Source organism: Gallus gallus, chromosome 3 (genome assembly GCF_016699485.2).
Source record: "Gallus gallus isolate bGalGal1 chromosome 3, bGalGal1.mat.broiler.GRCg7b, whole genome shotgun sequence".
NCBI lineage: Eukaryota > Metazoa > Chordata > Aves > Galliformes > Phasianidae > Gallus > Gallus gallus.
The window spans coordinates 60,861,832-60,889,550 of NC_052534.1; the positions used below are offsets into that span (position 1 = coordinate 60,861,832).

At 41.2% G+C, this 27,719-nt stretch overlaps 2 protein-coding genes across 6 annotated transcripts in view; both read right to left on the reverse strand.

The window, feature by feature from the left end:
• Window positions 1–1,795: 1,795 nt before the first annotated feature.
• FABP7 (fatty acid binding protein 7) lies at window positions 1,796–5,209 on the reverse strand. The gene is made up of 4 exons (NM_205308.3): window positions 5,106–5,209; window positions 4,401–4,573; window positions 3,655–3,756; window positions 1,796–2,153 (listed from the first exon to the last, which is right to left on the reverse strand). Exons 1-4 carry the CDS (start codon window positions 5,176–5,178, stop codon window positions 2,103–2,105), a joined length of 399 nt encoding a protein of 132 aa, NP_990639.1. The 5' UTR covers window positions 5,179–5,209; the 3' UTR covers window positions 1,796–2,102.
• Window positions 5,210–16,845: 11,636 nt separating this feature from the next.
• Window positions 16,846–27,719, reverse strand: part of PKIB (protein kinase (cAMP-dependent, catalytic) inhibitor beta) — a 54,458-nt gene continuing 43,584 nt past the window's right edge. For 3 of the 5 annotated variants that reach the window (XM_015284468.4, XM_040697327.2, XM_015284469.4), the window contains exons 2-3: window positions 22,258–22,435; window positions 16,846–17,732 (exon numbers count right to left, since the gene is read on the reverse strand). In XM_015284468.4, the coding sequence (XP_015139954.1) occupies window positions 17,647–17,732; window positions 22,258–22,408 (237 nt within the window). In that variant the 5' untranslated portion in view covers window positions 22,409–22,435 and the 3' untranslated portion in view covers window positions 16,846–17,646. 5 annotated transcript variants of the gene reach the window in all.

The window sequence follows — 27,719 nt, forward strand, 5'->3', positions numbered from 1 at the left end:
CAGGCACATCCCAACCAGCACTCCTCTTACCCGTATTTACTTTGGCATTAACGCTGTTCCTCTTTAGAACAGCAAAATACTTTGTCAGTAATGATGGTTTCATATATTACATATAGAACATAGGGAAAAGCCTTTTTTTTTTTTTTTTTAAGTGACAGCAACGTAAAATATTCACCATTCAGGGTTCAAACCAAGTTTTAACAACATATAAAGCAAGTTTTAACAATCTCTCCTTGTGTTCCTTTTCTAAAAATGACAAAAACCCTGGGTTTTTACTTCATGGTTTCATCACCATGAACATGAACGCCACTGGGGCGGACCTCAGCCTGTACTCCCTGTGACAAAGGCTGCTCCTGCTTTCCTTCAAGGGCTACAGGAATGCAGTCACACAGTGAATGCATGTGGGCTGGGAGGCAGCAGCACAGGCAGACCGATGGGAATAGCATTAGGCACAGAGACTGAGATGTAATTGGGCAAAAAAACACCCAAGGGCAGAAGGCGCCGCTCAAGTAAGTGTACTGTAGAACCTGAAGCAGCCCAAAACACAGAGAATGAAGCTCCCCATGTCAATGAAACAAGTTTTCACTTCTCTGATGAAACAAGACATCTCCTAGCAGTACTATTTAAAAGCTAGCAAAATCTACCATCTAAAATGTACTTATGGCCTGTAGTCGAGGACTCAGTCTTATATATTTATGCTGCTCTCCATAAGAGATAAACACCCTGATGTTTTTCCTTTTCTGAAAAAGCAAAGGTTACATGTTAAACCTTGCATTCTCTTTGGCTGGGTGCCACAGCCACATCCAAGCTGTTACCGTGTGACTGAGGTAACTATCATGGTTACCATAGCCTTCAGGGAAGAATGCTATATAGGGGTGCAGGAGTAAACTTCTCATGACACTGCGTGGCAAATCAAAAGAAGCACAGTTGCAGGATTAGGCCTGGGAGACTGGGCCCAATCCTGCACCTCCCTCTGCCTGCACAGCCCCAAGTAGCTGAGTGCTCCTTGAGGCTGGGTGAGGGGGTATAGTACCAACATATCAAAATAGGTCATGGGTCAGCACACTAGAAAACATGGGATCTTCCATCTATGCACCTCTGTAATGCCAGCAATCCATCTCAGTGTTCTTAATAAGCTAAAGAGTAGGGTATTTTTCCACCATGCTTAGGGAATATTATACAGGATAAAGTTTTAATTTCTCTTTTTGTTCTGAGTGCACATTATTATTACACCCAGTACATATTAGCAGTAAAACTACAGCACAGGGAGAAGCCCAAAAGGTTTTCTCCCAGCTCTATGGAGAATGATGAAAGGCAAGCTCTGTACTTGGGGTTCCCCTAGTCCCACCCTCTCATATTGGTCCTTTCCTCTCATCTTATGAAATACTTGATTCTCTGTACTCTGATGCACTTCAATCTTTTATATATATATGCCGTGTTTTGTTTTGCTAAAACAAAACAAACTTCTCTTAACTATTAAAACCAAAACGGTATCAAAGGTTATCTAATGTGCTGACCTCAGCCTGCCGCAGATCACAAGCTCCAAGAGACTAGCTGAAACTGGGTTGAGCCCCTCACCTATTTGCCTACTTATGTAAAGACTAAGGCTACAGATTTCTTAAGCAAAAAAGCCACTTAAGTGGTATGAAGGCACTTTTTCATTTTCCACATATACCATACTGCCCCAGTATTCTATACCATGCTTTTCTGCTGTTCAACTGAGAAAAAAAGGAAGTCATAGAACAGCTCCCTCTAAAACACTGGACTATTAGCCCAAGAAATACAGAAAAGAGCACAAGTTTAAAAAATCTTTTAATTTGTTGAATCTCCATTCCAAAGCAACTCAAATATCTTTCATTTACTGTTAAAAAAAAAAAAGCAAATGTTTCAGAGTTTTTATGCAAACTTCGACTTGTTGCAATATACAGCAAAAGCTTGCCAATTTGATGGCAAAAAGTTTCTTAAAAAAAAAAAAAACTCCCCCCTCCCCCCCAAAAAAGTCTTTATTAACCTTTCATGTCAGAAATGTACATTTAAGCTACTTTCAATTATGGACAGTACATTAATCCATCCATTAGACGTAACATCTGGTAAGGTGAACTCTATGCTTTCTCATAGTGGCGAACAGCCACCACATCACCAAAGGTAAGAGTCTGCAAGGAAAAGAGAGGTGTTAGATGCTCAGCCATTTTCTGTAATGGCTAATACAATGAGAAGTCCACACAAGAACAAGATTTTTCTATAAGCTACACGACATAACAAGCAAGTTGGCCAAGATTACTGATATTTTAAGTAAGTAACAAGAAAAATCTCAGAGAAGTAGTAATAATCCAGCTTTCTCCTTGCTTTCAAACCTAAGAAAATCTCATAATACACTTTTGCAATACAACCAAAGTAAGGACAGAAATGACTTCCTAATTTTGTGAATGCAATTTCTCAAATACAGCATTGGTTTAAAACAGATTTAATACTTATTTTGCCAAAGCTGATCTACTTGCAAAACATAGAATTTTAAAGCTAACTCCTCTATTTTCATGTTCTATGCTATTCTACATAAGCATATACTTATGAAGAATCTCATACTAAGATAAATGTACCCTATGCACTTATGTGGCTAAAACTACCAAGTATTCTGGTTTCTGCAATTGTGTACAGCACTGACTGCAGAATGCAAGTTTGATTATTTCACTAAGTGGAATGCTGCATCTAACTGCACTCAAATTCTGAAGGAAATGCCTTCCTGCATATGCATGTAGATGTTCCCAAAAAACAAAGCACATAGTTTTCCTTGAATCACTGTCACATTGTGTTGCACTGGCCATAAGCATTAAAGTTTTTGTTGTTTGGAACTCTCCATCCACATGAGTGATCTCTGAAGTATTCAGAAAACAAAGCAAACTGTTTTCATCCAACAGCCAATTTGCATACATTACTGTGGTTGAAGAAGTTGGCTTTTTGTTTGTTTTTTTCCTGAAAGATACATCCCTATGCCAAAAATAGCCATGAAAAATCAGCCTGGACATTCGAGTAATTTACACCACTTATTCACCCCATACTCCTGAAAATTCAGCAAGAAAACAAATTGAAACCAAAATTACTTTTTTGTACAAGTGCTATTTTAATTGTTTTTAACAAGAAATGGAGAATAAGTCCTTTTGAATGAAATATAAAAAGCTATTACCTCCTGTAGTAATGAAGTTTTATTTTCCTAGGGAAATACTTGTTCTACACAATTCTCTATTATTTACATGTGCATATATGGAACAAGCTATTAAAGAAATCTAAAACAGACCGTTATCTATGTAGTAAACTAGAACTGAATATATTTCACAACTCACCAGAAATTATGTTATAGATAAAAGTATGTATTAAAAATGTGATTTGCAATACATATTCGTTTGGGCATTTCCATGAACTCCAGAAAGAAAGGATGCACTTGGAGCACCCACAAGCTGGCCTGCCTGGAGCCACAGAAGCATCAGCAATTTTCCAGCAAGATGCCAAACGAAAAGTAATGACCTGAGAAGTCTCCACTAGCCTTCCCCTGGGTTTATGTTCTGTGTAACAGATACCTGTGAAATTCACAAGCTTGAGGTAAACATGAAGGAAGAGCGTTGGTGGTGTACGTGAATGCTCAGTGACTTTTGTACTCACCATTACCATTCTGCCATCCTTTATTTCTCTTACAAAGTTTGTCTCTTTGCCATCCCATTTCTGTACATGAACTAGCTTGTCTCCATCCAGGGTCACAACTGACTGTGAGATACCAAAGAATACAAACACTCATTTACATGGGGTATTTGAGATTCGACTCACAAGTTAAGCATGCACATCTCAATGGAATTCTCCTCAACAGATACATGAGGACCTACAACAATAAAGAGGTCCTAGACAGGTAAAGCAGAGTACATGGATCACCCTTATGGATCCCATCACCTTAAGGATGGGATCCATACAATTTGTGTTTGCATAGAAAATGAAAACAAGTTGTTTCTTTAGAGTTCCAGTCTCTGAGGAACCATCATTTCAGATGTGCTTTGGAATAACATTCACGTTAAGTCCCCAAAGACAGATGGAGAAGCATTCCTTCATCTCAATTGGCAAGGGTTACACCAAATGGTCTTTGTGTCAAAAGAAAAGAAAAATGGAAAAAAAAAAAAGAACTCTTCAGCACTGGACAGGAGAAATGGGGCTGATGATACAATATGCTGATTCAAAAGAAGACCCAGCACACGTCACCAAGTACAATGCAATCCTGTTTTTTTTTTTCCCCCGTCCTTCACAGAACTACAACCTCAGCAACAGTTACATTTTCCCTTCGACCCCACTGTACGAGGATACCACTGGACGGTGGGGAAGGGGGAGAAAACAAGGGATCCTCTGCCCGAGAGGTCACTTACTTTGCAGTTCCTGTCGTCGGGGGTGGTTTCATCAAATTCCTCGCCGAGTTTAAAGCTGATTTCTGTGTTTTTGAAAGTGCTCTGAGTCCTGATCACGACTTTGTCCCCCTCGCTGCTGATGATCACTGTGGGCTTAGTCACGTTCCCCACCTGCCGCATCGCAAACCCCACTCCTACACCGCCAGGGAAAAGCAGAAATCATCACCCGCTTTTTGGTTTTTGTTTGTTTGTTTTTGTTTGTTTGTTTTACACCCTTCCGGCCGCACACATGGGCGCAGACAATTCTTCCCCCACTCTACAGCTTCGGGACACCGCAAATGCTGGATGCTGCTTCCCGTTTCGCTTCCATCCCCGCACACCCATCCCTCCACGTGGGTGCGGCGCTGGATCACCCCGCGCGGAGCCCGAGCAGCGCCGCGGGGCCGGGGCCGCCCGGGTGATGCCCCTGCACAACGCTTATCTCTGTTTGTCTGCCGCGTAACTGCAAGCAGAGCTGCCCTCATCCCACGCTCTCCTGTGACCCGGGGCCGCTTGCAGCCATCCCGACACCGAGCACCCCGCGCAGCCACCCGGCCTCCGCCGGCAAGGAGAAGGGGGCTCTTGTTCTCCCCAGTACTTCTCGCTATCGGACTCGGGGCATTCTGATTCATTTTGTATTTCACTGTGGTGCATACTCCCGGTTCCGGATCTCCCGGTCGCACCTACCCAGCGCCTTCATGTATTCGTCAAAGTTGTGGCTGTCCGCCAGCTTCCACGTCGCGCAGAAAGCCTCAACCATGGCAGCGGGTGCCGGAGTACCGAGAAACGCCACAGCCGCCTCACCGCCCCGCATTTAAAGCCCGCGCCCTGCGGGGGGCCGGCGGGAGGGGAGCCGCCCACGGCAACGGGCGGGACGGCGGCCGGAGTCTGCCCGCCCCGCCGGGAGGGCTCTCACCGCCCCGCGGCCAACCGCGCTGCGCGGGGATTGGTGGGGCCGGCGGTGTTGGGGCTCTCGCAGGGCGGCATCATTATCCCAGCGGCGGGAATTCTTTTTTTTTTCAGCTGGATGGAGAGAGTTTTCTTTCTTCTGCTTGTTCTTTGATATTCACTGGAAGCACTGGGGCTTGTCCCTTTCGCGTCTTGCAGGAAGTTGCCCAGCTCAGTAGGACAAGGCTTTTGGGAGCTTTTCCCGACCGGATTCCACAGCCTTGATTCTAGCTCTCAGTTCTCACAACAAAGCTCAGGGGCTAAGTGAAGGCAATTTTCAGTGATTTGGGAATAAAACCTCAACAACTGTCTACCTGGGCCAGCCATAATAATTATTAGTATTTTCCTAATATTTTCAGAATTAGTTTTAGACCGCCATTAGCTTTTCTTTCAGGCTTTTGTGATGTGGCACTTTCCTTTGGTCTAGGGCATTGATGCTTGATTTATCACTTTCTGACTTGTCCTCAGAAGAATTAACTCCTCTCTGAACCCCAGGGATACAATCCTAATTCCTCACACCACAAAACACAACTTTTGTTCGTCTTGATAGACTAACTAAGGGTAGGGACTACTTCTGTGTAATCTTCCATCTCCTTTATTTGAAGTACAGGCAGAGACATAAAGTGTGAGTGCATGTCCACCTGCAGCTCCTTGGTTTATGTCCAACTTCCTTTGTTTCTGAGGTTTCTGAACCTTTATTTCTGGGAGTTTTCAGCTGTATTTCCAAGACTTTTCAACTTGTGATCAAAAACAGGGAGAGGAAGAGCATCATGGATGTAGATGCTCCTATAGATACTATTTGCACAAGTCCTGGAGCCTCTGCTGATCCTTCTGGTGCTGCTGCTTCTGATCCTTCATGAGTCCAGAGAGCCCTGGGAGGTCTCCTTGTTCTCTACACTCTCTGGGTGTTGTTGCACAGAAACAGCCTCATGGATATTGCAGGACAGAAAACTCCTAAAAGTGAAGCAATGCCATTGCTGGTAGCTGGGCTGTTCAAAGATTCTTCTGTCTTGTACTTTCTTTTTTGTAGCACTGCAGCCTGGCCATCGGGAGGCAGCCACTTCAGGATCCTACCTAATTTAAGCAATCACACCTACACTGATGGTTCAGTTCTACCAGGATTTCTCAACATACTTAGTCAAGACAAGTATTTAGTCTTAAGTAAAAATAACACTTTCACACTTTGCACCATGCTTCAGATGTTAAACAGGGTCCGATAAAATGTCCACATTCCTTCTGCTTCTTAGTCAGGTTGCCAAAGTTGTGACACTAGGTTTCATGATGGTGAGATCCCACCTGTCTATGGTGGTGATGATGTGGGAGCAGCATAAACCAGAAAGAGGAAGGGTTTCATTACTGACATTTTCTGGAGTGACCACAGCCGGAAACATTTTCCATTGCCATGTCTGTAACTGTAGGTCCTATGTCAGAGTTGTGTTAATGTCAACAGTTAGTACAAGCCTATAGCAATGTTTTTCCATTCTCTGGAACCACACAGCTTTGTGTGGTTTGCTGCAAAAGAGACCAGCTTAGAGTTCCCGTTAAACTCTGAGGAGATTGTGAAGTTTCCAACAGACTGCATATACCATAGCACAAAAAACTGTTGTGATGAACGGTGTCTCCAGAGATTTCCCTCTGGACACATAGAGACACATTCTCATTTATACTGAACTCTTTAGGCCACTTGAGCAGTGTTGAGTAGGCACATTTGAAATCTGTGGAAGGATAACTTGAAAGATGAAAATACTGTAGCAAGATGGCTCTATGTAATGAGTAACTCTCGTTCCCAAAGGTCATTCAGGGTGAATGTGGGACTGGTCTAACCTTCAACCTTTGATTACAGGACACAAAACCTGTTTTTTGCTACTTTCCCCCCCTGGTCAAGCCCTGCTTCACATGTCCTCAGGCATTCTGAAAATGAGAGGAGCAGCCTCAGGTCAGCTCCACTCAGCCCTTAAAAAAATTCACTTGTTCAGGGGAAAACAAAAGGAGAGCAGCACAAAACTTTCACCAGGCAACTGTGATGGCGAAGTTTGACCAAGCAGTTGTCATACATGAATACCTCATATTCAGTGCTGGGAGCTGCTGAGAAACTGCTCAGTGCAGCCGATCACAAAAGGCTTGGTATATTGTTTATGGAAAAGTAGAAAAAATGGTGCAGGTAGTGTCAGAAGAAAGGTTTGTCTAGCCATCTACCAACTCTCTCTGTGGATCTAGCACAGGGGGAGTTCTCTTCCTAAAGTAACTCATTTAAACTTAACATTTCACATTCTTGTGGTACAAGAGCCAGGAATAAGACATTACTCTGTAGAGTGTGGTCAGTAGTTAAGGGGACATTACATTATAAGAATTTCAGATTATTCAGTGTTGACTGCAGTATTCAAACATTTTTGTGTTTGTATTGGCAAAGATTCTGCAGCTGGAGAACATCTTTGCATGATCTCATGTATGCAAAGTGATATCAGATCCTAACTCCTCTGATGTGAAAGCAAATACTGAAACACAAAGGCCTTGTAAGTATTAAATCCCATGATTTAGGGTCGCAACTGACTCAGGCATTTGAGGAATCTCTTAGCATCCTGAAATACATAGGGGGCTATGGATGGATTAAGTGAATCAAAAATAATGTGTATCTGAAAGTATAAGATATTTCCTTCATTTACAGAGAGCAGACTAGGGTATTCTCAGCACACTCCAACCTTGTTTGAAGCCCTGGTGTGACTTCTGTGCAGCTCTGATCTCACTGTAATACAGAAATAGCTAGAGTTTAGGAGCTATTATGTCGGATGGGATGATGTAGCTTCAGGGCTGAGTGTGATTTAATTTTTGGTGCTGCAGAAAAATCTAATGGCAAACAGGGCAGTAGAATGTCCTTACCTAAAATTATCTCATACATTCTCTAGTTGTCTAAGAGATTTGCTGATCCGGCTAATAAAAATAAACAGTATAAGTACTTTTGGTGAGTCATAGAAAATCACTAGGTTTACTTTAATGACATACAGCTCTTCAGAAATCTCTGTTTAAACAAAAAAGAGAAATGCCTGATGAAAAAGACACCACCAACATCCACCTCTGACATTGTGGGCCAACATAATAAAATAGGAGGCATTAATTTTGGAGCATCTCTTGTACGTGGCTAAGTGTGAGGCTACACACTGTGGTTGAAAGAAATATGTAACTGATTATTCCAGGGGCAGTAATGACTCTGAGTGAAACTTTGAAGCCATATGAATAGGGTGAACACACTAAGTTAAAATAATGATATCTTCCCCTTCTGCTCTGGCCCCCTGTCTGGCCCCTGGTAGGGCCACATTTTGAATACTGTGTCTAGTTCTGGGCTCCCCAGTTCAAAAAAGACAATGATCTCATACAAGGACTCCAGCAGAAGGCTGCAAAGATGATTAAGGTTCGGGAGCACCTCCTATATGAGATAAGGGTGAGTAACCTGGGTCTGTTCAGCCTGGGGAAAAAAAGACTGAGGGAGAATCTGATAAATGTTTATGAATATCTAAAGGGAGGTGGGAAGCAAATAGATGAGGCCAGGCTCTCCTCAGTGGTGTGCAACGATAGCACAAGGAGTAATAGACTAAAACTTGAACATAGTTCTGTACTAACATGCAGAAGAACTTTACGGCAAAGGTGATGGAGCACTGGAACAGGTTGCCCAGAGAGGTAGTGGAGTCTCCTATGGAGATATTCAAGACTCGTCTGGATGCCTACCTGTGCAACCTATTGTAGGGTACCTTCAGAGGGGTTGGACTCGATGTTCTCTTGAAGTCCCTTCCAACCCCTGCAATACTGTGATTATAACCAAGATAGGGAATGTTTTTTAACATCAGCAATCCAAATTTTACAGTATTAAAGATACAGGTAATCTCTAAGTATTATATTATCTTTCTGCAGCCCGAGTATATGCCATGGGGGCTGCCTAATACTTACTGAGAATATTTGACATTCAATATAAGCAGTCCTGAGCATTTGGGTATTACCTGGATGCTTCTCTGTTCTATCCTGCTAAGGATTGATAGGGGAGTCACAGCCTGCCAAAGCTACAAGTCATCCCTCAGATAAAGTTGGAGCCACATCCGTCTGGCACTGTCTCCTCTGATTCAGAACCTCTTATGTGGCACAAGCCATTTCCTCTGAAGTCCTAAACTGGCAGAGGGATCCAGGTATTGTTAACGCAACCTTGAAAAAATGCTGAATTCCACAGTCTTGATAAATAATTTAATTAGACTATCAATTTATGGGCCTGTTGTTAATGAAAAAATGCCTGTCACAGATCAAGCAGAAGTACTTCTGAAATGTTAGCTCATGGTAGGTGACCTAGATATAACTACATACCTTCCTTGTCAATTCATTTACATAGTGCAAACATATCACTGCTTTACACATTGGTTTGTGAGAAACTGTTGAATTATTTCTCAGTTTTCACAAGTCTAAATATGTAAGCTTCCTCAAACATAAAATTCAAGAGCAAGTTTAAGCATTGCGGTGTTAAAATAGCCATTACTAGCTTTAAATAAGGACTAATAACAAGACAAACTTGGGGAAAACTCATCATCCTTGCTGTTAGGAAATAACCCTGGAGAAACTAAAATAAGAGTGGATCTTCAGTCTAGTATACAAAGGTATGAAAGCTTCTAACTAGAAATCTGGATAAATGTATATTAAAAATAAAGTGTTTAATTGTTGTAAGGTGTTTTAGCTACCAGAATCACTTTAAAACCATCTTTCTAAACATTTAATCCCTGTCAGTTGTAAACTAGACTAAAAGGCACAAAGATGTTTTTTTTAGACATGATACAGGAAGTAATTCAGAGAAGTTCCATATCCTGGATTATGCAAGAAATCACATGAGACAGTCACAGTGAATAAGTCTAGACTAAGAGACTTAAAGACACATCCAGCTGGCTGTGTGCAGGATTATGCTTTGCCAAATTCAGACTCTGCTACAGCAGAAGATGCAGATAGACATAAGAAGGAAACTAGGCATGTAGTCTCTGCCTGGATAATCATGGGACTCACTTCCTGGACTGTCCTGAAGCAATTGCCAAGAGGAGATGCATAGATACATCTACTATTCCTTTAAATTTATGTGTCCATGTTTATGTCTCAAAATATCTCCTCCATCATGGAGCTGTGCTAAATATAACATAGAGCCTCTGTGTATCACAAGCTCCTTAACTAATTTTAGTTAAAAATAGTTAAACAAGGCTCCTAATAACATCTTTCTCCAGACCTTTGAAACTCTCTTGAGCAGGTGGTGGGAGGTACAGCCAGTGCTAAGGGCATCCAGAGTCCAGAAGCAGTGAAGGGTTCAGGAGCAGGTCTGACTCATGCCAAGATGAGCTTGGCTGCTTTGCTTAATGAAGGGCTTCAGAGAGGGAAGTGACACAGCTTCCTCTCCTTTAACCCTTCTCACTGTCCTTTGTCTCTCCATCTTCAATTACTTTCATTCCTACATACCACTATTTCATTCCATCTTTTATAAACTTAGCAAGAAATTTCCACTCCTGAAAGCCCATTTTAAAAACAACAACAACAACAACTGAAGACATGAAGTCAAGAGTTCAAAGGCTATCTAAAAGGACATGCCTGGGATAAACTTATTTCAGCACTTCCTTATATTGCAAAACCAGCTCTATTTGCACATTCATGTGATATTTTTCTCTAGAGCAACTTCAAGTGCCCAAGACAGACTATTCACGTTATGGCTCAAGCTGTGGACAGGGTTGGCACTCACTAGATAAGGTTGCCCAGGGCCCCATACAATCTGGCCTTGAACACCTCAAGAGATGGGGCCCAGCTTCTCTGGGCAGCCTGTGCCAGTGCTTCACTACCCTCTGAATGAAGACTTTTTTTTCTGAGAATTAACATAAATTTCCCCTCTTTTAGTTTAAAGCCTTTCCCCCTCATCCTGTCACTATCAGGCTATGTAAAAGGTCTGTCTCTCTCATGCTTATAACCTCCCTTTAAGAACTGGAAGGCTGCAGTGAGGTCTCCCCAGAGCCTTTTCTTCTCCAAGCTGAACAACCCCAGCTCCCTCAGCCATTCTTCATAGGAGAAGTGCTCCAGCCTTCTGATCATCTTCATGGCCCTTCTCTGGACCCCCTCCAACATCTCTGCATCCTTCATATGTTGGGGTCCCCAGGCCTGGACACAGTACTCCAGGTGGGGCCTCACAAGGGCAGAGCAGTGGGGAACAATCATGTCCCTTGCCCTGTTGGCCATCCCTCTTTTGATGCAACCCAGGATAGTGTTAGCCCTCTGGGCTGAAAGAGCACACAGCTGGCTTATGGTCAGCTTTTCATCCACCAGAACCCCCACGTCATTCTCTGCAGGGCTGCTCTCAGTGAGTTCTTCCCCAGAGAATCTGGGATTACCTCGATCCAAGTGCAACACCTTGCACCTGCCCTTGTTAAACCTCATTAGGTTCACGGGGGCCACTTTTCCAGCTTGTCCAGGTCCCTCTGGATGACGTCCCTTCCTTTTTGCTGTGCCAACTGCACAGCTCAGGGTGCTGTTTAAAGCACTACCTGTTGATGAGGCCGGCCCAGCAGGGCGGGCGGCAGCGCCCTCTGCCGGCAGTACCCGACTCCCTTGCGGCGTGTGTTGTGGGTACTGACCGGGGCCGGGCTGCGAGGAGCTGCCTCAGCTCTCCCCTTCGGTTTTTACAGGGAGTAAACGGAACTCTGCCATTTCTGAAGCAGGGAGAGGTGGGCGCGGCAGTGAACAATGCCAGGGCCCGGCCGCTGGCCTGGCGCGGGCTCGGGCGCCATCTCGTGCCCGGCCTCGTGAGTGTGACCTGGTTCTCACCCAGCTGAGCAGGGAGGTATAATAATAAAATAGCAGATCTCCACTTACTGCTAATCACTACCCAGTATAGAACAGCTTCATGTAGGGAAGGTGAAATAGTTCTCCTTGAAAAAATCAAAACTGTCATGTGGTGGTGTTGGCACCCTGACCCAAAGCACAGAGCAGGGATGTAACACTCTGTGGGCTGCAAGACAGAGTTAGGCTATGTTTTGCTATGGAGTTTACAAGTTGAACGTACTTTTGGCTGGCTCACTCTCCTGGTGCCTAAGCCCCACATCCTGCCTTCGGACATGTAGTGTGAATTTCCACTGTGAATTTCAGAGTGGAGGTGGCAGGCACTGTGCAAGGGAGCTGGAAGTGACACCAGGAAGGAGTAGTGACAGCATTGTGTGGCTGAGAGTGTTTAGCTAGGGCTATTGTCCCAGGCCTACTTAAGCCATTAGAACAATATTCTCAGGGATGCGAGACCGCTGTTTGCAGTTACCTAACTTTCTGCATATTCAGGACCACTGAGGTACTGACTCTTACGAGATGCATGGACCCCTAGTAAAAACATTAGTGAGTGCCTCAGATAAACTGGACACACTCAGTCTCTAGCCAGGCTGGTTGCCTTGCACTTTGCTGATTTTGAGATCTCTTGACCACCAGATTCAATTATTCAAGCAAGCTACCTGGCGGGCTGAGGATCCCACTAGATGGCAGGACAGCTAAACCCTTGCTGCTTTCAGCCAAACCACTTTAGATAGCACAACCAATGCACCCCAGTGGGCTCAGCCCTTCAGGTCTGTGCTGGGCAGACCTGGGTGCCCCTCAGGCTCCACAGCGGATCTGCAGCTTGTATTCTCTCAGCACAACAAATATAGCCTGTGCAAAACTGGTGGAGCAATTGGTGTAGAGATTTCTGACTCTTTAATTCTTCCTCGTGTTTTACCACACACAAAGCACCAGCAGGCAGAACAGAGGAATACAAAGTGACCCTAAGTAATCTGCTGTGTCCTGAAAATATGTAGAAGTTATTTGGTATACATGGTGGAAAGTGTGGATTACATATCTTACAGCCACTGCTGTGTTGTCATTGTTAACTAATGCAGGCACAGTTAAGACTCCTTTGTATGATCACCACTGTATTTATCAACATGTAATAACTGTGTATCCTCTTACTATTTGGGAATGATATAGAAGATATAATTCCATATATCCTATTGTCAAACAGTAGGTCATTGTGGCATAAGTATGAATACACTGGTATAACAATCAAAAATTAACAATCAGCTAATATTTTGATGTGACTATTACATAGAAGTAGCTAAGGATTATTTAAATAAATACATGGTATATATGCATATAGTAGCTTATCATCTATCATCATCTGTTTATTAATAGCATTCATGAAGTCAGTTAACTGGTGAAAATACACGTTGAAATTTACTGGCCTGCGTGGTAAACTTGAAGAAGTATTTATATGCATAGCTCTTCATCTGCAAGGCCCAATTTGGAAACATACTATGTATGCAAAAGACATGTAAGTCATTACTGCTCTGTTATGAGCCAGAATGAAAGCTGCACAACAGAGAATTGGTCACCGTGAGTAGGATCATAGGTCCATATAACCAAATATAATGTCTTGGACAGTGCAAAAGTATATGATGTTTCCACTGAGTTGTTTCTTTGCTTCAAGTATTTGTTCAAGGACTATAAGAATGAGAGACATTTTCTGTACACTTAGTAACTCATGAGTTAAAACTGCAGTTGATGTAAGACAGTCTTCTTCTTCAGTGACAACTGGATCTGACCTATACATTACTATCAATGATTTAGAAATTTCTTATAAAGTATACCAGTGCTTTGATAGTCATCTCATCCAGCATCTCTCTTTAAACCTCAGCCAATGCAGAGTTACACCAGAATGACAGTATGTGGCACAGGTGGAAGTAGCTATATGAGAAATCATAGCAAATAAGCATAAATTAGATTGTTCTAATAATCAGTCCCCTACCTTAAAATCTACTTACTCCTTCATTGCCTTCCAGAAGACAAATGGAACTTTCCTAATTTATGATAACAGAAGATGTGCCTCAGCATGTTCACTTGTCTTTTACATGGAGCTCATGATGAACAGCTGACCCAAAGAAAATTACCTTCTTAATGATAGCTGGAAAAGAGTGAGGCCAATTTTCTATGTGTTCTATGTGTTTTTTTTTTTGTTTGTTTGTTTTTTGAGTATGCAGAGTGGCTGAGAATTAATAATTACCTCACCAAGTTCTGAAATTTGGAGACAACAAAGTTACCATTTTTGCTTGGTACTAAAATAAATGTCTTGGCTCTATAAAAGCCCAGGATGGTGCCTTTATGCTGATGAAAAAGATGCCATTACCTGTGCTGCACTTGCTGCAAATGGAAATTGGGATTAATGCATTATAATACAAAATTAGCCTTAATAGAACTTTGCTGCTGTAATTTATCAAGTTAATTAAATATGTACCTAATTTTAAGCACTAAGTATTTCTACTGACTTCAGTGAGACTAATCTACATTTAAAGCTAAGCATATTTTAAAATATTCTGCTGATTCGTGGCCATAACTTTGTTACTGTATGGCTTAAGAGAAAACACTATCATTAATTATTCATTATCTGAGCTAATAGGAAAGTGGTATGTCCTGGATATTGGTTAAAACTGGATAAACTGGCTCAGTGGGGAGTACTCAGAAGCACTTAGCTCTTTACACAGCTAAAGTCCAGCAGGAGTTACTGTCTAACTTCAAGATACCAGCAAGAAAAGGAACCAGAGCTTGCCCAACTGTAGCTGCACTTCAGACAGTAACCCTGCCTAACCCCCTGACTCCTGGACACTGTCGCCTTGAAGGTACCCAAAGAGCTCTGAAAGGGCTTGGCTAACTCCTGTCTGCCTGAGTCAAGAGTAATACAGAACTAATAAATTCTTCTGGAGCAAAGTTTTCAGCACAGTGCCTCTCATACCAATCAGTGTTTGTAGTTCTGGGTATGTCGGTCAGAAATATACAGCTGTCTTCGACCTGGAAAGGCTTATTTGGCAAAACCTAGGGTTTTTGCCAAAAAAGGGGTATAGTTAGGATATAGTTAGCCCTGGTTACCTGTTCATCTTCTGTATCTGAATTGATTACAAAAGAGCGCTCTCATGCAGCCCAGACTAATAATTTTCTAGATACAAACTGCATCTCTAAGAGACAATTCACAGGCAAATTAGTGCCAACTGTAGCAATCATTTGCAAATCCTACATACGATACATGAAATATCTTCACCTTGCTTTTAATTCAGTTGCATTTTAAATCTTCCTGATTGTCCTTACATCTTATGCAGAGTTTCTTCTTAACCTTCTTTCTACACTCTCAGTGACAGGTTCATACAGCTCAAGAGCAAAGTAAGCACCAATTCTCCCATGTATTTATCACCCTGGTTAATGTTCTAAGTTCAACATCTGTGAGTAGTTGTATGTATGCATGTCTGTTGAGTGATTTTATACATGGTTTAACACATGAATAATTTGCTAAATTTAACTGGTTCACATGATTGGTATTTTAATAGGAAAAAAAAGAACAAACCCACCTTCAAAGCTTTTCAGACTAGAAAAATACTTATTTAAGTATCTGTTCCTGTAACCCAAATTTCAGTGTCTGTTTAATATAAAATTCTAAATATATCCAGTGCTGCAACTGTGAAGGAAGAATTCAATATAGGCTATGACCCAGAAGAGCACTTTAACATATGCTCCACTTAAAGTGTGTAAGGAATTCTGTTTCAGTAATACTCAACCACTTGAATCCCATGTGATCATTTTAACTTCTTAAAATTGAACACTTTCATGTGTCCTGATGCTACAAAGGAGGCTGGTGTATGAGAAAAGGACTTTAACACAGAACAAAAGTGTGCACCACAAATACGGTTAATTTTATGTCCCTCTCCACTGTGGTTTTCAGCTCTTGTCCTCTGCTAGCTCAGGTTTTCAGACTCTCTTAAGCCACTTGTTTTGCTACAGTGGAGTACATTATTTACCTTTCCAAACTTGAAAGTAATTCTGGGATGTTGCACTTGTTGAATGAATACAGATAGCTGGAGGGAACCCAGTGTTGCTTCAGCTGGATAAAATCTACCCTTTACTGAATGGTCCCCAAAAGACAACCTATTAATAAATGCAAATGCCTATTATGAATGCTAGCTGTGTGGAAAAGCCTCTTGCAAGATGTCCACCAGCTATAAAATTCACAAATATTTTATAGGTGGAATGTCAGTCAAATGTATGATGTGCCTATGTGGCACGGTTCCTCCATCTTGCCACAGTCCAGCAGGGAGACCGTGTGGGTAAAAAAAAGAATTTGATTGTCAGTATTGGACAAGTCTCACATAGTTCATAAAATGGCAGCTGCTCTAAGACTGCAGTAAGGGTAAATGTCTGTGAATGAATCTTGGATTCCTACAGTAAAGGAATGCATGCTGGGTAGTTTCAGGAGCATGGCCATCATCACAAAGAAAAAATGCCTTTCAATAGATAAAACTCTTTGTAAAAGCCGCACTGGAACACTTTCATCAGCAGCAAACAATAAAGCAAAAATGAGATGCAATAATTATATATTACGGGGTTCTGAGTCTTGTCATATAAAAGACACATCAAGGATTCAACAGAAGACAGAAAATACAGTAGCTATTTAATTTCCATAGTGAGATGAACAGTTTTAATCACTTACAAACATGGCTATTTTATTTCAGATACACATGAACAGCTACAATATTAAGCCTGAAAACAAAAAATGACAGAAATAGCAAGGCTGCTAGGTGTGGGATAGGTGAGATGATCTGCCATAATCAAATAGAGTGTAAAGAGAGCTCAAAAACGAATACTGGTAGTTTAAGCACTAAATGAAATGCTTTGAAGTCAGGAGGAAGAGAGAAAAAAAAGTTCGTTTTTCTGTTTGTCACATCCATCTACTTATCCCTAACGAGAACAAAAATCTCTGAAGATATACTGCAGATTAGGTCTGTAATCTAATACATACTTATTATCTTAAAGTGGGTAGAGTGAATACGCCTCCGTGTAAGAGAGAAAGAACCTATTTTAGAAAATTAAGAAATAGGACTTTTATTTTAAAGCAATCATTACCTGGTACATCTGCTATCTGTGTTCATTAAAACTGTTAAAGAAGATTAGTTTGGATGAATAAAGTAACCATTAAAACAAACTAACAAACAAACAAAAACAGAACAGATAGATACATTCTTTAGTTCTCTTCCCATTTGGATGTGTAGAACGTTTCTGATGGACGACAGCAGAAAAAACAGTAGTTCCATGTTAAAGCCATCTAGATATAAGTGTATCACAAAAGTCTTTCTTGTGCTGTTGCAGTTGCTACCACACTTCAAAATAGGTAACACAGGAAAACTCTGCAAAGTGTGTCGATAGGGTTCATCAATCGAGCAGTCCTTAGGTATCAGGAATTGTTGCTCTTTCCCTCTGCCTCTTGACTTTCCAGCAAGGCTTTGGATGATGATACTTCTCCACCCTCTGCTCCTTCATCTAGAAAAACACAATCCAACATTTATACCACACACATTCTTACAGCTTTTTAATTGCAGTCAAATATTTGGGTTTATCGATCACTTCTATTTGGATTGGCTCTTTATTACCAAACTCATGGGTGCTCTAGAAAGAGTGATAAACTCAAAAGATAAAGAACCTGCATAGACATTGTCCAAAACCAATTTCCCATTGGTGCTGATTTCCCTGCTCCTTGCACATTCTAATCAATTTTAAGCATCAGATCAGATATAACTTTTCTTTTTTTCTGAGATGTCTTTAAAGTCAGGTTAGAATATAGCACTCCTCTGAGCTCTGTTTGGTTTCTGGTAGATAACATTACATTTTATGAACATGTCCATTATTTGTCTGACTTTCTTTGCCAAGAAAATACTAGCAGAATTCACCTTCTTTTCACAAGACGAGGGGATACATATATATATATATATAAATTCTGATTTTGAAGTTCACTCTTTCATAGATTAGAATGGAATGATTACATGACTAGTACAAATAAAAGCAGACCAGCTGAATTGATTCATGGTCACGGTCATCATTAGATAAATGGAATTCTTCTCTGTCTCTTCTGAAGCCCATGTTCTCTCACTGAGAAATGAAAACTCCTATTGCCTCTATTTCCTTGCAAAGCACAATTATTTTGACACTATCTTCAAGTCTCACATAGCATTAACAATGGTAACAAAACAGTTTGTGTACTCAGATCTAAGACAGACCGTAGCTTCTGCAAATCTACGATGATTGTATGATCTTCCAACTTCTTAAGATGATCGTATCATCTTCCAACTTCTATCTGATTTAACAATCATAATCTAAGAGGTGAAATTTTGCGAATCTCCCTAGAGATTTGCCATTAACACATCAGAAACAATATATTACACATATTCATCACCATAATCTAGTAAGTCTAGACCACTGTACACAGTTTATCAGCTAAATCTTTTGGCAGAAACTGCTTGATGTTGTCTGCAACAGCCGCTGGTTAGGAGGCTTCATAGTTTAACACTGGTAAGTGAAGAACTCAGCCATTTGACATTCTTCACTATTACACAGCACGGCACTATTGAAGAAAGGGAGACAGAGTCATCTCCTCTACTGTATGCTTCTGTTTGGGGTTTGATGTCTAACATTAGTGGAATCTTGTAGACAGGGTAGAGGAAAACGGAGTTTGCTAGAGGAAATCCAAGCTCTTATTTGGTAGCACAGGTGCTAAGCTGCTGAGTGTATCCAGAGTCATACACAGCTACCTAGAATTATATTCACCAAGCAACATAAATTAATAGAAGAACAGACCCCTAAAGCAGATTACAGAAGGCCAGTATAACCTCTTTGCTCTCTAACTTCTTGCAGATTCCTCTCTAATCACTGGAATCACCAGTCATATCAACTGATATCATAACAGAGGATGGTGGCACACTGGAACAGGTTGCCGAAGGAGGTTGTGGATGCCCCATCCCTGGAGGCATTCAAGGCCAGGCTGGATGTGGCTCTGGGCAGCCTGGTCTAGTGGCTGGCGACCCTGCAGGGGGGTTGAAACCAGCAGGAGGGTTGAAACTAGATGATTATTATGGTCCTTTTCAATCCAGGTCATTCTATGATTCTATGATTCTATCACTCTATGATTGTTTAAAATGGCTCCACTATGGCTTCCCATGAGACCACCTTTGGGAAGTATCAACTCTCCAAAATTAACATACTGGCAGAGGTGGGTAGGGTACAGATAGTCTTCCTGTCAGAGCTGGGCTCTGTGAAAAATAGCTGAAGACAAAACCTCACCCATTCCTTTCAAGGTGAATACTAATTTAGTGCAACGTCCAGAGTGCACAAGAATTTGTATCACACAGCAAGGGTCCTTGTATTTTCATAAAGAATATATGCAAAGTCTCTTTTATCTTCTAAACCAGACAGAAGGTATTAGCACATCCCGTTTCTGACCTTTCACTCTGACAGCAAGTGACAGCTTTTTAGAAGGAAAGGAAATGTATGATCCAATGAGCATTAGCTAAATGTGAAGCAAGATGGAGAGCCCGCCTCACCATTCCCCACAGTCTTCACTGAATCTTTCAGATTGCCAGAAAAAAAAAATAGGGCATGCTTTATATAGCCACATGTTCTATCTTCTCTGCTTTTCTCATTTATCCAACCTCTTTGTTCTGAGCTGGCAGTGGCTTTCATTTTAACAGCTTATTGCTAAAGCCAGAGACAAGCAAGCTTTGTCCATTAGAGCCCCAAATGTATCACAAACAAACAGCTTCCCAGTCACAGCATTTGAACTTGTAAACTTTCTTTTCATTTTGATAACTTTCCCTCAATTTTGCTTGCTGCCTGATTGGAAGTTTAACTGACAAGAAAATGAGGCTGCAATTCCCATTTTGATACTTGTGGAATTCCCAATTCACAAAAGCACCCAAGCAGTGCCCACTAGTCACAGTGTGTCTAGCTGTATCCTGCATTCACTTATTATCATGACTGCAAACAGCTGATAACAGCAATTACTCCTTCTGGGCATGCTCTGGTGCAGGTATGTGCCAATGAAAAAAGCAAAGGATAATTCCATGCTCTGAATTGTTCTTCAAATCTCCATTTGTTTGTAAGAAAGCATTGGTACATTCTGCTCACACTGATGTAGCTGTGTTTCATTTCTTCTTAATGCACTTGGATGGGCACCAGGAGAGGATTACTCTGTCTGGAGTACTTCTATTATCTTGTGCTGTAACATTTCTTTTAAGACGACACTCACTCTTTCATGTTTACTTTTATGCAGGAAAAAAAAGAAATATATCAGAGAGAAATTTTCCATGCCTTAAAAAGTATATTATTTCCAACCACTACATTTTACAGCATCAAAAATGAAACAAACATGAGGAACTTATCTATAGCTGTTGTATTTTTTGAGCTTTGTTTAACATGGCTTTATGCATGCCCCTCAAGGTTCATTGCTCTAAGCAATACAAAGTTAGTTATTCATAGAATAGAAATGAATATTCCAATGGGTTGGACTTCTCAGTCCAAGAGATTTACTTCCACAGTGTCAAATTCCCACCTGCTTCCTCTTTGACAAGGGAAACAGTTCCCCCTGCAGGAACATCGTTCCTGGTCACTGTGTGCAATGGTACCAAGTGGAAGAGCTTGTTCGAATTAAAAAGAACATATTTGAAAATGAAAGCATTAAATGTTAATTGCCTGTCTATACTTTGGAATGGATTTTCAGTGCTGTAGTCACACACACCAGAAAGAGGACATCTGCAAGGACATCTCAAATTCAAGGAGTTTGAACTGCATCTCATCTGCTGTTACTGACCTGCGTAACTTTATATGCACTGTTAAAACAGTGCTCTTCCATATGCTTTTCCAGATTCCCCCAGTTCTCCTCAGTCCTGCCCCTCAGCCTAAGTACACATAACTATCCTTATTGGCTTTTATTTTTTATATCTGTCCTCTCTTCATAAATCCTTGGCCTTTCCTTTTGCAAAAGTAATGCCTCCTTCCAGCACCCATTCAGATCATGTTTTTTCCTCCCCTGCCTAGTTTCAAGTGAGGACACTGTGATCCAGTCTCTCTTCTCATTTCTCCTGGAAATGATGTCTCTATCCACCCTCTTCTTCACCACCAGCAGTCCTTCAACAGGCCCCAGATGGGCTTGGATTACAAAAGCCCAAATGCATGAATATAAATGAGATGATCAAAGCAAGGACAATTTGTAATCAAATAATTTCCCACAGTTTTATGGTGCTTTAGGAGGATGCAAATTCAGCATTCCTTCAAGTAATATAGAAGCAGGATATACACCCTTTGAGCCTGAGAATCTTTCCTGTAACCTATTTCAGTTGGAATTCACAAGCCCTCCACCCTTCAGCACAGGCTTGCCTCCTATTCTGCTGCCTGCAGACCATTGCTGCTGCTGGAAGTGGGACCAGCACGGCAGCAGCAGGCATGAGAAGAAAAATATTCTTGCAAATCAAGATTTAAAAAGTAGGAGCAACCCATGCTCAGGGGCAACCTGCAATTCTCACTTCATCGACATCAGAAATGCAACACTGATCTCAGACAGCAAAATCTGAAACTTAGCAGGAGGACTTAGCACTCCTAATTTTTATCTCCAAGTTAGAATGATAGCTGTAATTGGATCAGCAGTACAGCTTACTGTCATGTGCTAAGCTACACTTGTGCAGGAGGAGACTAATTAATAGCTGGCATGGTGGTTTGCCAAGCTGTCCGGCACTGTAACTGTGGTTCCTCTTCTTCACATGAACCAGCATTCAGTTCCCAGCACCCTTCCCCAAGCCTGCTGCACAGGGAGCCTGTGGGAGGATATGGCAGACTCAGTCTGGGTTAAAATTAACTTGTCTTGTTAGGAGTACAAAACTGCTTTGGAAGGCTGAACTTAAACCTGAATGAAGAAAGAAGTATTTTAGCATTGACATCAAAATTACATGATGCCAGAAGTCTTAAGGAGAAAGCAAGGGATGGCTATGTGCAGATGCCCTCTTCTGGAACACACAGGTGCTACCTTCTGAAACGGACAGCTCGGCCAGTTTGTGCGGCAAGTCTGAGGTCCCGGCACCAGCAGGAGAGCCCAGGATGTCAGGTAAGGCATTCCGGCGGCCTGCCCTGCCCGATGCTGCGAAGTCTGTCACCAGGGGCTCCACATCAGTCATTGCTGACTCTTTTCCTCATAGCAACATCTGCAGGTAGAACAAATAGAAGTAAACAGGTGTAGCCTGGAATCAGAACACGAAACAGGTCTGCTTCTTCAGTCTGGATGCTAATCACCAGACTGACACAACAGCCATGGGCTTTGTTTGCCCCAGTGGGTCTTTTCTTAGTAAAGCCATGTACTTCAGTGCTGGGTGCCAAAGCCTTAGAGTAGAACCTCTGTGCATTCCCTTATGTTGCCATTTGCACATCTGAGGAGCATAATGAGCAGTTGCGAACCTAAAAGAAACCTGAAGATAAGGTCAGCAACAGACTGTTCTGCCAGCCACTTGTATGGCTTCTTATGACCTAAGCACTGCTTTTAAGTGGTTTTTGCCACACTGCCATGGGGAAGGGAACTGAAACTCTGTTTATTCATGCTGTCTCCATGAACCATCAGGTTTTCTTTATTAGGAATCTTGTTTGGACTCTTATTTAGGATGTTGTTACAACAAATTCCTTTCACAGGGAGTAAACAGTATAAAAAGACCTCTCAACAAACTAAAAATAAAAATCTGCAAAAAATGTCTTTAGCCTGCAAATACCAAACCACTTGCTTTCCTCTCCTCCTACAGAAATAACTAGTTTGGTTTAACTTCAGCTCATGCATGTGCCTCTTCTGAATAAATAATTGAATCCTGTGCTTAACAGAAGCAGTGATGCTCAGTTTCCTCAAAGCTCGTGGAATTGAATGTGAAAATTCCTGCCAATAAAAATGGGCTTTGGTTCAGGCACAGACGTGTAAAGGATCACACCTCAGGGCAGCAACTTAAGTGAGAGCACATGGAGCAGAAGGCAGATACTTCACTGCATGTAGCATGCAAGGACAGTCTGTGACAACTTCCATTACCTACTGTTTTATTAAGTATCACAAAAGGCTATCGTACCAGAGTTGTACATAATAATTTCCATTAACAGAGTAATTCCTAGTAATTTGCCATTAATTGTTCAATCAAAAACAATATTGCTCAAATAAGTGCAGTTCTGTGTAGAGTGCAACAGGAATGTTGTCTCTTAGTGTAGCTACGGTCAGCACATTAGGTAGAAAAGTATACAGGTGGGGTTGGAGACTACCAGCTCCATTTGGTGGATGACTACCAGCTTGATTGATGACTGCCTGTATTTAGAATAAGAATTAGATAAGCAAAGTCCCATTTTTACTGTTCTTCATGTAAGAAACAGAGCATCATAATTACCATTCCAAATTTCTGCTAGGGTTGGGAATTGTTGGTACTCTCCTTTCACGGATAGAAAAACTGAGGCAGACCTCTAAATCCAACATAACCTGTTCTGATGTGCAAGAAGAGAGCAGCAGTTTGATTACTGATGCTGGCTGCCCTTGTGTATCAACAACAAAGAGCATTTTTCTTTTCTCCCTCAAACTTCTTTTCATGTGTGATACTCCAACTACAAGAATAAATATTCATAACTCTCTCTCTCTCTCTGAATACTCTGCAATAAAATAAATGAATCCTCCTTGGCAGGAAATGGTGACATGAGTAAAATCTGCACATCTGAAAGATGACTTGAACTAGCAAATAAACCACTTCTTTAAATAACGTCAGTGATTAAAGGTTCTGACCTTCAGATTTTGAAGTTCCCATCCTACGTGAGAACAGTCAGATCAAGTCCAAATGAACCCTTTCCATAAGTAGCAAAAACATAGAAGTAATACAAAAATTTGAGCATCCAATGTTGAGAAAATATACAAGATATATGTATCACAATTCTGATCTAGACACAGCATTATATTGTGTATTCACTAAAATGGATGAGCTTGACACTTTACAAGAAATATCAAAATAAAGAGAATGAATCCAAATTCACAGACACAGTCTCATGTTTTTTTGTTTTTTTTTTTTGTTTTTTTTTTGTGAGTGTTCATATTTACTAAACTGTAGGTGTCCAAAATATATTTCTCCACAGTTGCAAGACACTGTAAATTACACTTCAGAACAATAAACACTCAGCATCTTCCTTTGCTGGATAAAGCTGTTAAGCTTCGTTCCCAATGACAAAATACCAGCATGGCCACAGTGCTTGCACATTCAGTTCAGGCCATGTAGTTGGTAGGACAATATGGTTCTGAGCTGACAGCTACTCATTTAAAGATCTACAGACTGACATTAATGTGAAAACACAACAAAGACCTTCTCAAGCCTGTCTTGTTCTTTTTCTTCTTTTTTCCCCCTTTTACTCCCAGGCTCTCCCTTTCTCCCTGATGTAATCCCCCTCCAGTGCATAACGCAAGGCAAAGATGATGAAGGACACAGTCTGACTTGCTTCCATGTACGTGAATTTTGATTTATGTACTTGACTTAAAAAGTGTGCAGAGACAAATCTTGGAACATCTGTTGGGCAGAAAATCAGCCCATCATTATCTGTCAGACTGGTGGGCATAATTCAAATGTAGCTATCTAAAAATAATAAAAGCATACTGTCTTCTGAGCAGCAGTTACCATTAAAAGTGAAGGTTTCACCTTCACTTTTTTTATACCAAATTTCAGGTATCAGAGATGAGGAGAAGGCTGAGTTCAAATGCTAAGGGCTACTCACTGAGCTAGCACACTTCTAATTTGGATGGGAAAGGTCTAAACACAGGACACTGTCCAAGTACATTCCAAAACTGAGGGACTACTCCAGTAGGCTTATAATTGATATAAATAAAAACTTTGGTACATTTATGTTCATATATATCAAAACATAACTCCAAACATTCAGTAGACCATATTCAAAATAGCTTTCTACCATACTATAGCCAAATGCCATTTCTTTCTTCAATGTTCGAAGAAATTTGTTCAGTTTCATTCTGCTGCTGTCTTACGATAGTTTAGTTCCTCTGCTCTTCATCTGCTTCTAGCTTTAATTTTTTTAATATTTCCCTCGGGAAGTAACTACCTTTTCAAGGCAGGCATCTTCTTACATGTTATGTGTAGCACTTTTTTTGCTTCCTCACAGGGTAAATAATAATCACAGTGTGCAAGTCTGCAATTTTCCCAATGCCATTCCTCCTCCTGCTGGCAACATCTCCTGCAGCTTCACTGCACTCATTTTTCTGTACTCTTACCCAAGATAAATATACACATATCTTGCCAATGCCAGCATGCAGTTGCTTCTCTCAGCTTCTAAATTACTGTCATGTTCCTCCCATGTCACCACTCATTACACTATTGGCACACAGTTGTAAAAGAAGAGTGACAGATTGCTGGAGCAAAAGATTGCCTGCTTCCCTGCCTCTCTTATTTTATCACAGCAAGACCCACACGGTCCAGACACCGAAAGTCACTGAGTGGGACATAAGTCACAAAGGGAAGGTGGCTGTTCACAAAGGGTCAACAGGAGGAAGACAGGTAAACTCCCAAAAAAGCTCTCCTACTTTTAGAGACCAAAAGCTTTGACTGTCATGATAAGTTACAAAAAACTGTCCCAACAAGCATTCCACCAGTACTCCATGGCACCAGATTAACTTTGCTTATTATTACTGGCCATGACACCGTGCTAAGGTGTTTCCAGGAGTGAGGAGTTCTCCAATAGCCCCCCAAAATTCCTGCAGGACCACACAGCTGCACAGCTGACCACTCTGGTGTACAAGGGGGTAGTAAGCGATCTGCTTGTGAAAACTGGTTACCAGCAGAAGAAAAAACTGATAAGCAAATCTATCAGACATTCAAGTGTCCTCAAAGAAAATTACCAGCATGTTTTTATCTACGTGAGACAGTTAGTTTGTTAATCTTTGAGTCTTCCTTTGTCAGCAGCACTGCCAGGCTTTTGTGGGACAAGTCACAGAAGCTGATGAGAATTTTTTTAAATAAATGACAAAGGGAAAGAAGAAATACTTCTCCTGAAACAACTCATGTTGAGGATCAAGGGTAAAATGCTTTACAGTGCTCAATTGTAACAGGTGCTATGATCCACCTTAAAAGTCAGTGCTGTCTCTTCCTCATCCTCTCTGCTATGAAGTAGGTAAATCACCACCATACAAGTTCATGAAGGACCTTTTTCTCTCTGATCTTTTCACTGTCGTACTCAGATTGAAAATACTGGTTTTGTTCTCTCTAGAAGGACAAACAATTCCTCAGGAAATGTTAAAATCTTCCTGACACTGGTGTTGTTGGAGCTCTGCACAGGAGGCTGAACAACACATCTTGCCACTCAGACACACTTTTCTCCCTTTGGAAACTTTTCTCTTAGATCTCTGTCTCTGTCTGCAGTATTGAACAGAATGGTGCACTTCCCAAACATTGTTCCTTTTGTATGACCATTATTGAGAACAGACCGGAAAAAAATGAAAACCTCTCAGAAGCACCTGCAAAACACAGTAGCCGTGTAATACTGCTAGAGCTGAATTGATCAATTTTGTGTCTTGATGGTCTCATGCTGTAAGATGCATTTCAGTATCCTGTGTTTATTTTTTAGCCTTACTTTTATGCAGTAAGAGTGTTCTTCAAGCACCTTTTCCCTTATGGTCTGTAGTTTCAGAAGTGTTTCAGTAAGGAGAACAGAAAACTTAATAGAATGAAGTACTTCTCACTGTACAACTCAAATGAAAACCACTTGCTATACAATTGCCATGCTTTCACATCCTCTTCTGGTGCTGCTGCATCATGGTGGCTTTGCTGCTTTTCTCAAAGACGTCAGAATAAGAACTAATTCAATCCTCACGCTCAGTGCTGAGGTAGTACTGGGCCAAAGAAAGGGAAAAAATTAAGAACAGTCATGATTTTAATGAAAACAACCCAGAGATTATGACAATGACTAATAGTAGCCTGCACTGTTGCATAACATTTTTTGTGAGAAGATCTCTATTTCATGTTTTGCCCCACCAATTAAATTTATAATGCATATGTATGCCTAGTGCTAGGAGACCACAAGCATAGCATATCTCTATCAAAAACGGAAATCTTTACTGTTTTGGGCTTATAGATTTCTTAAATGGCAAGGTGAAAAAAATACAGATAAGTATACAAAAGTTCAAAATGAAACACTCAGGCAAAGTAAATTCTCTAGCATTCAGATTTTTTAATGTTGAAACAAGTTCCTTTTATTTTTCCATGATAGAAATCAGATTTGGCCTTCTAGTACCTTTCAGGTATTCCAGGGCACCTCCAGCTCAAGTCCTCTCAAAAATTTGTAAGCTGTTTTTCCATTCAGAGAAAATAAATTATTTCCTGTCTCAATGCATCTACAGTGTAGAAACATGCCTGGGTCCTTCTGCATCGTATATCTTAGCTGGGGGGCCATAAATCATATGACATTCTCGGGATACCACCTGAA

Bases quoted from the DNA above. Each gene is read 5' to 3' on its own strand.
- FABP7 (NM_205308.3), bottom strand. From the start codon at position 5,178: ATGGTTGAGGCTTTCTGCGCGACGTGGAAGCTGGCGGACAGCCACAAC. The intron at 3,757-4,400 runs GTAAGTGACCTC...GGTATCTCACAG, and splicing joins CCGACGACAGGAACTGCAAA to TCAGTTGTGACCCTGGATGG. The intron at 2,154-3,654 runs GTGAGTACAAAA...TTTTCCTTGCAG, and splicing joins AGGATGGCAGAATGGTAATG to ACTCTTACCTTTGGTGATGT.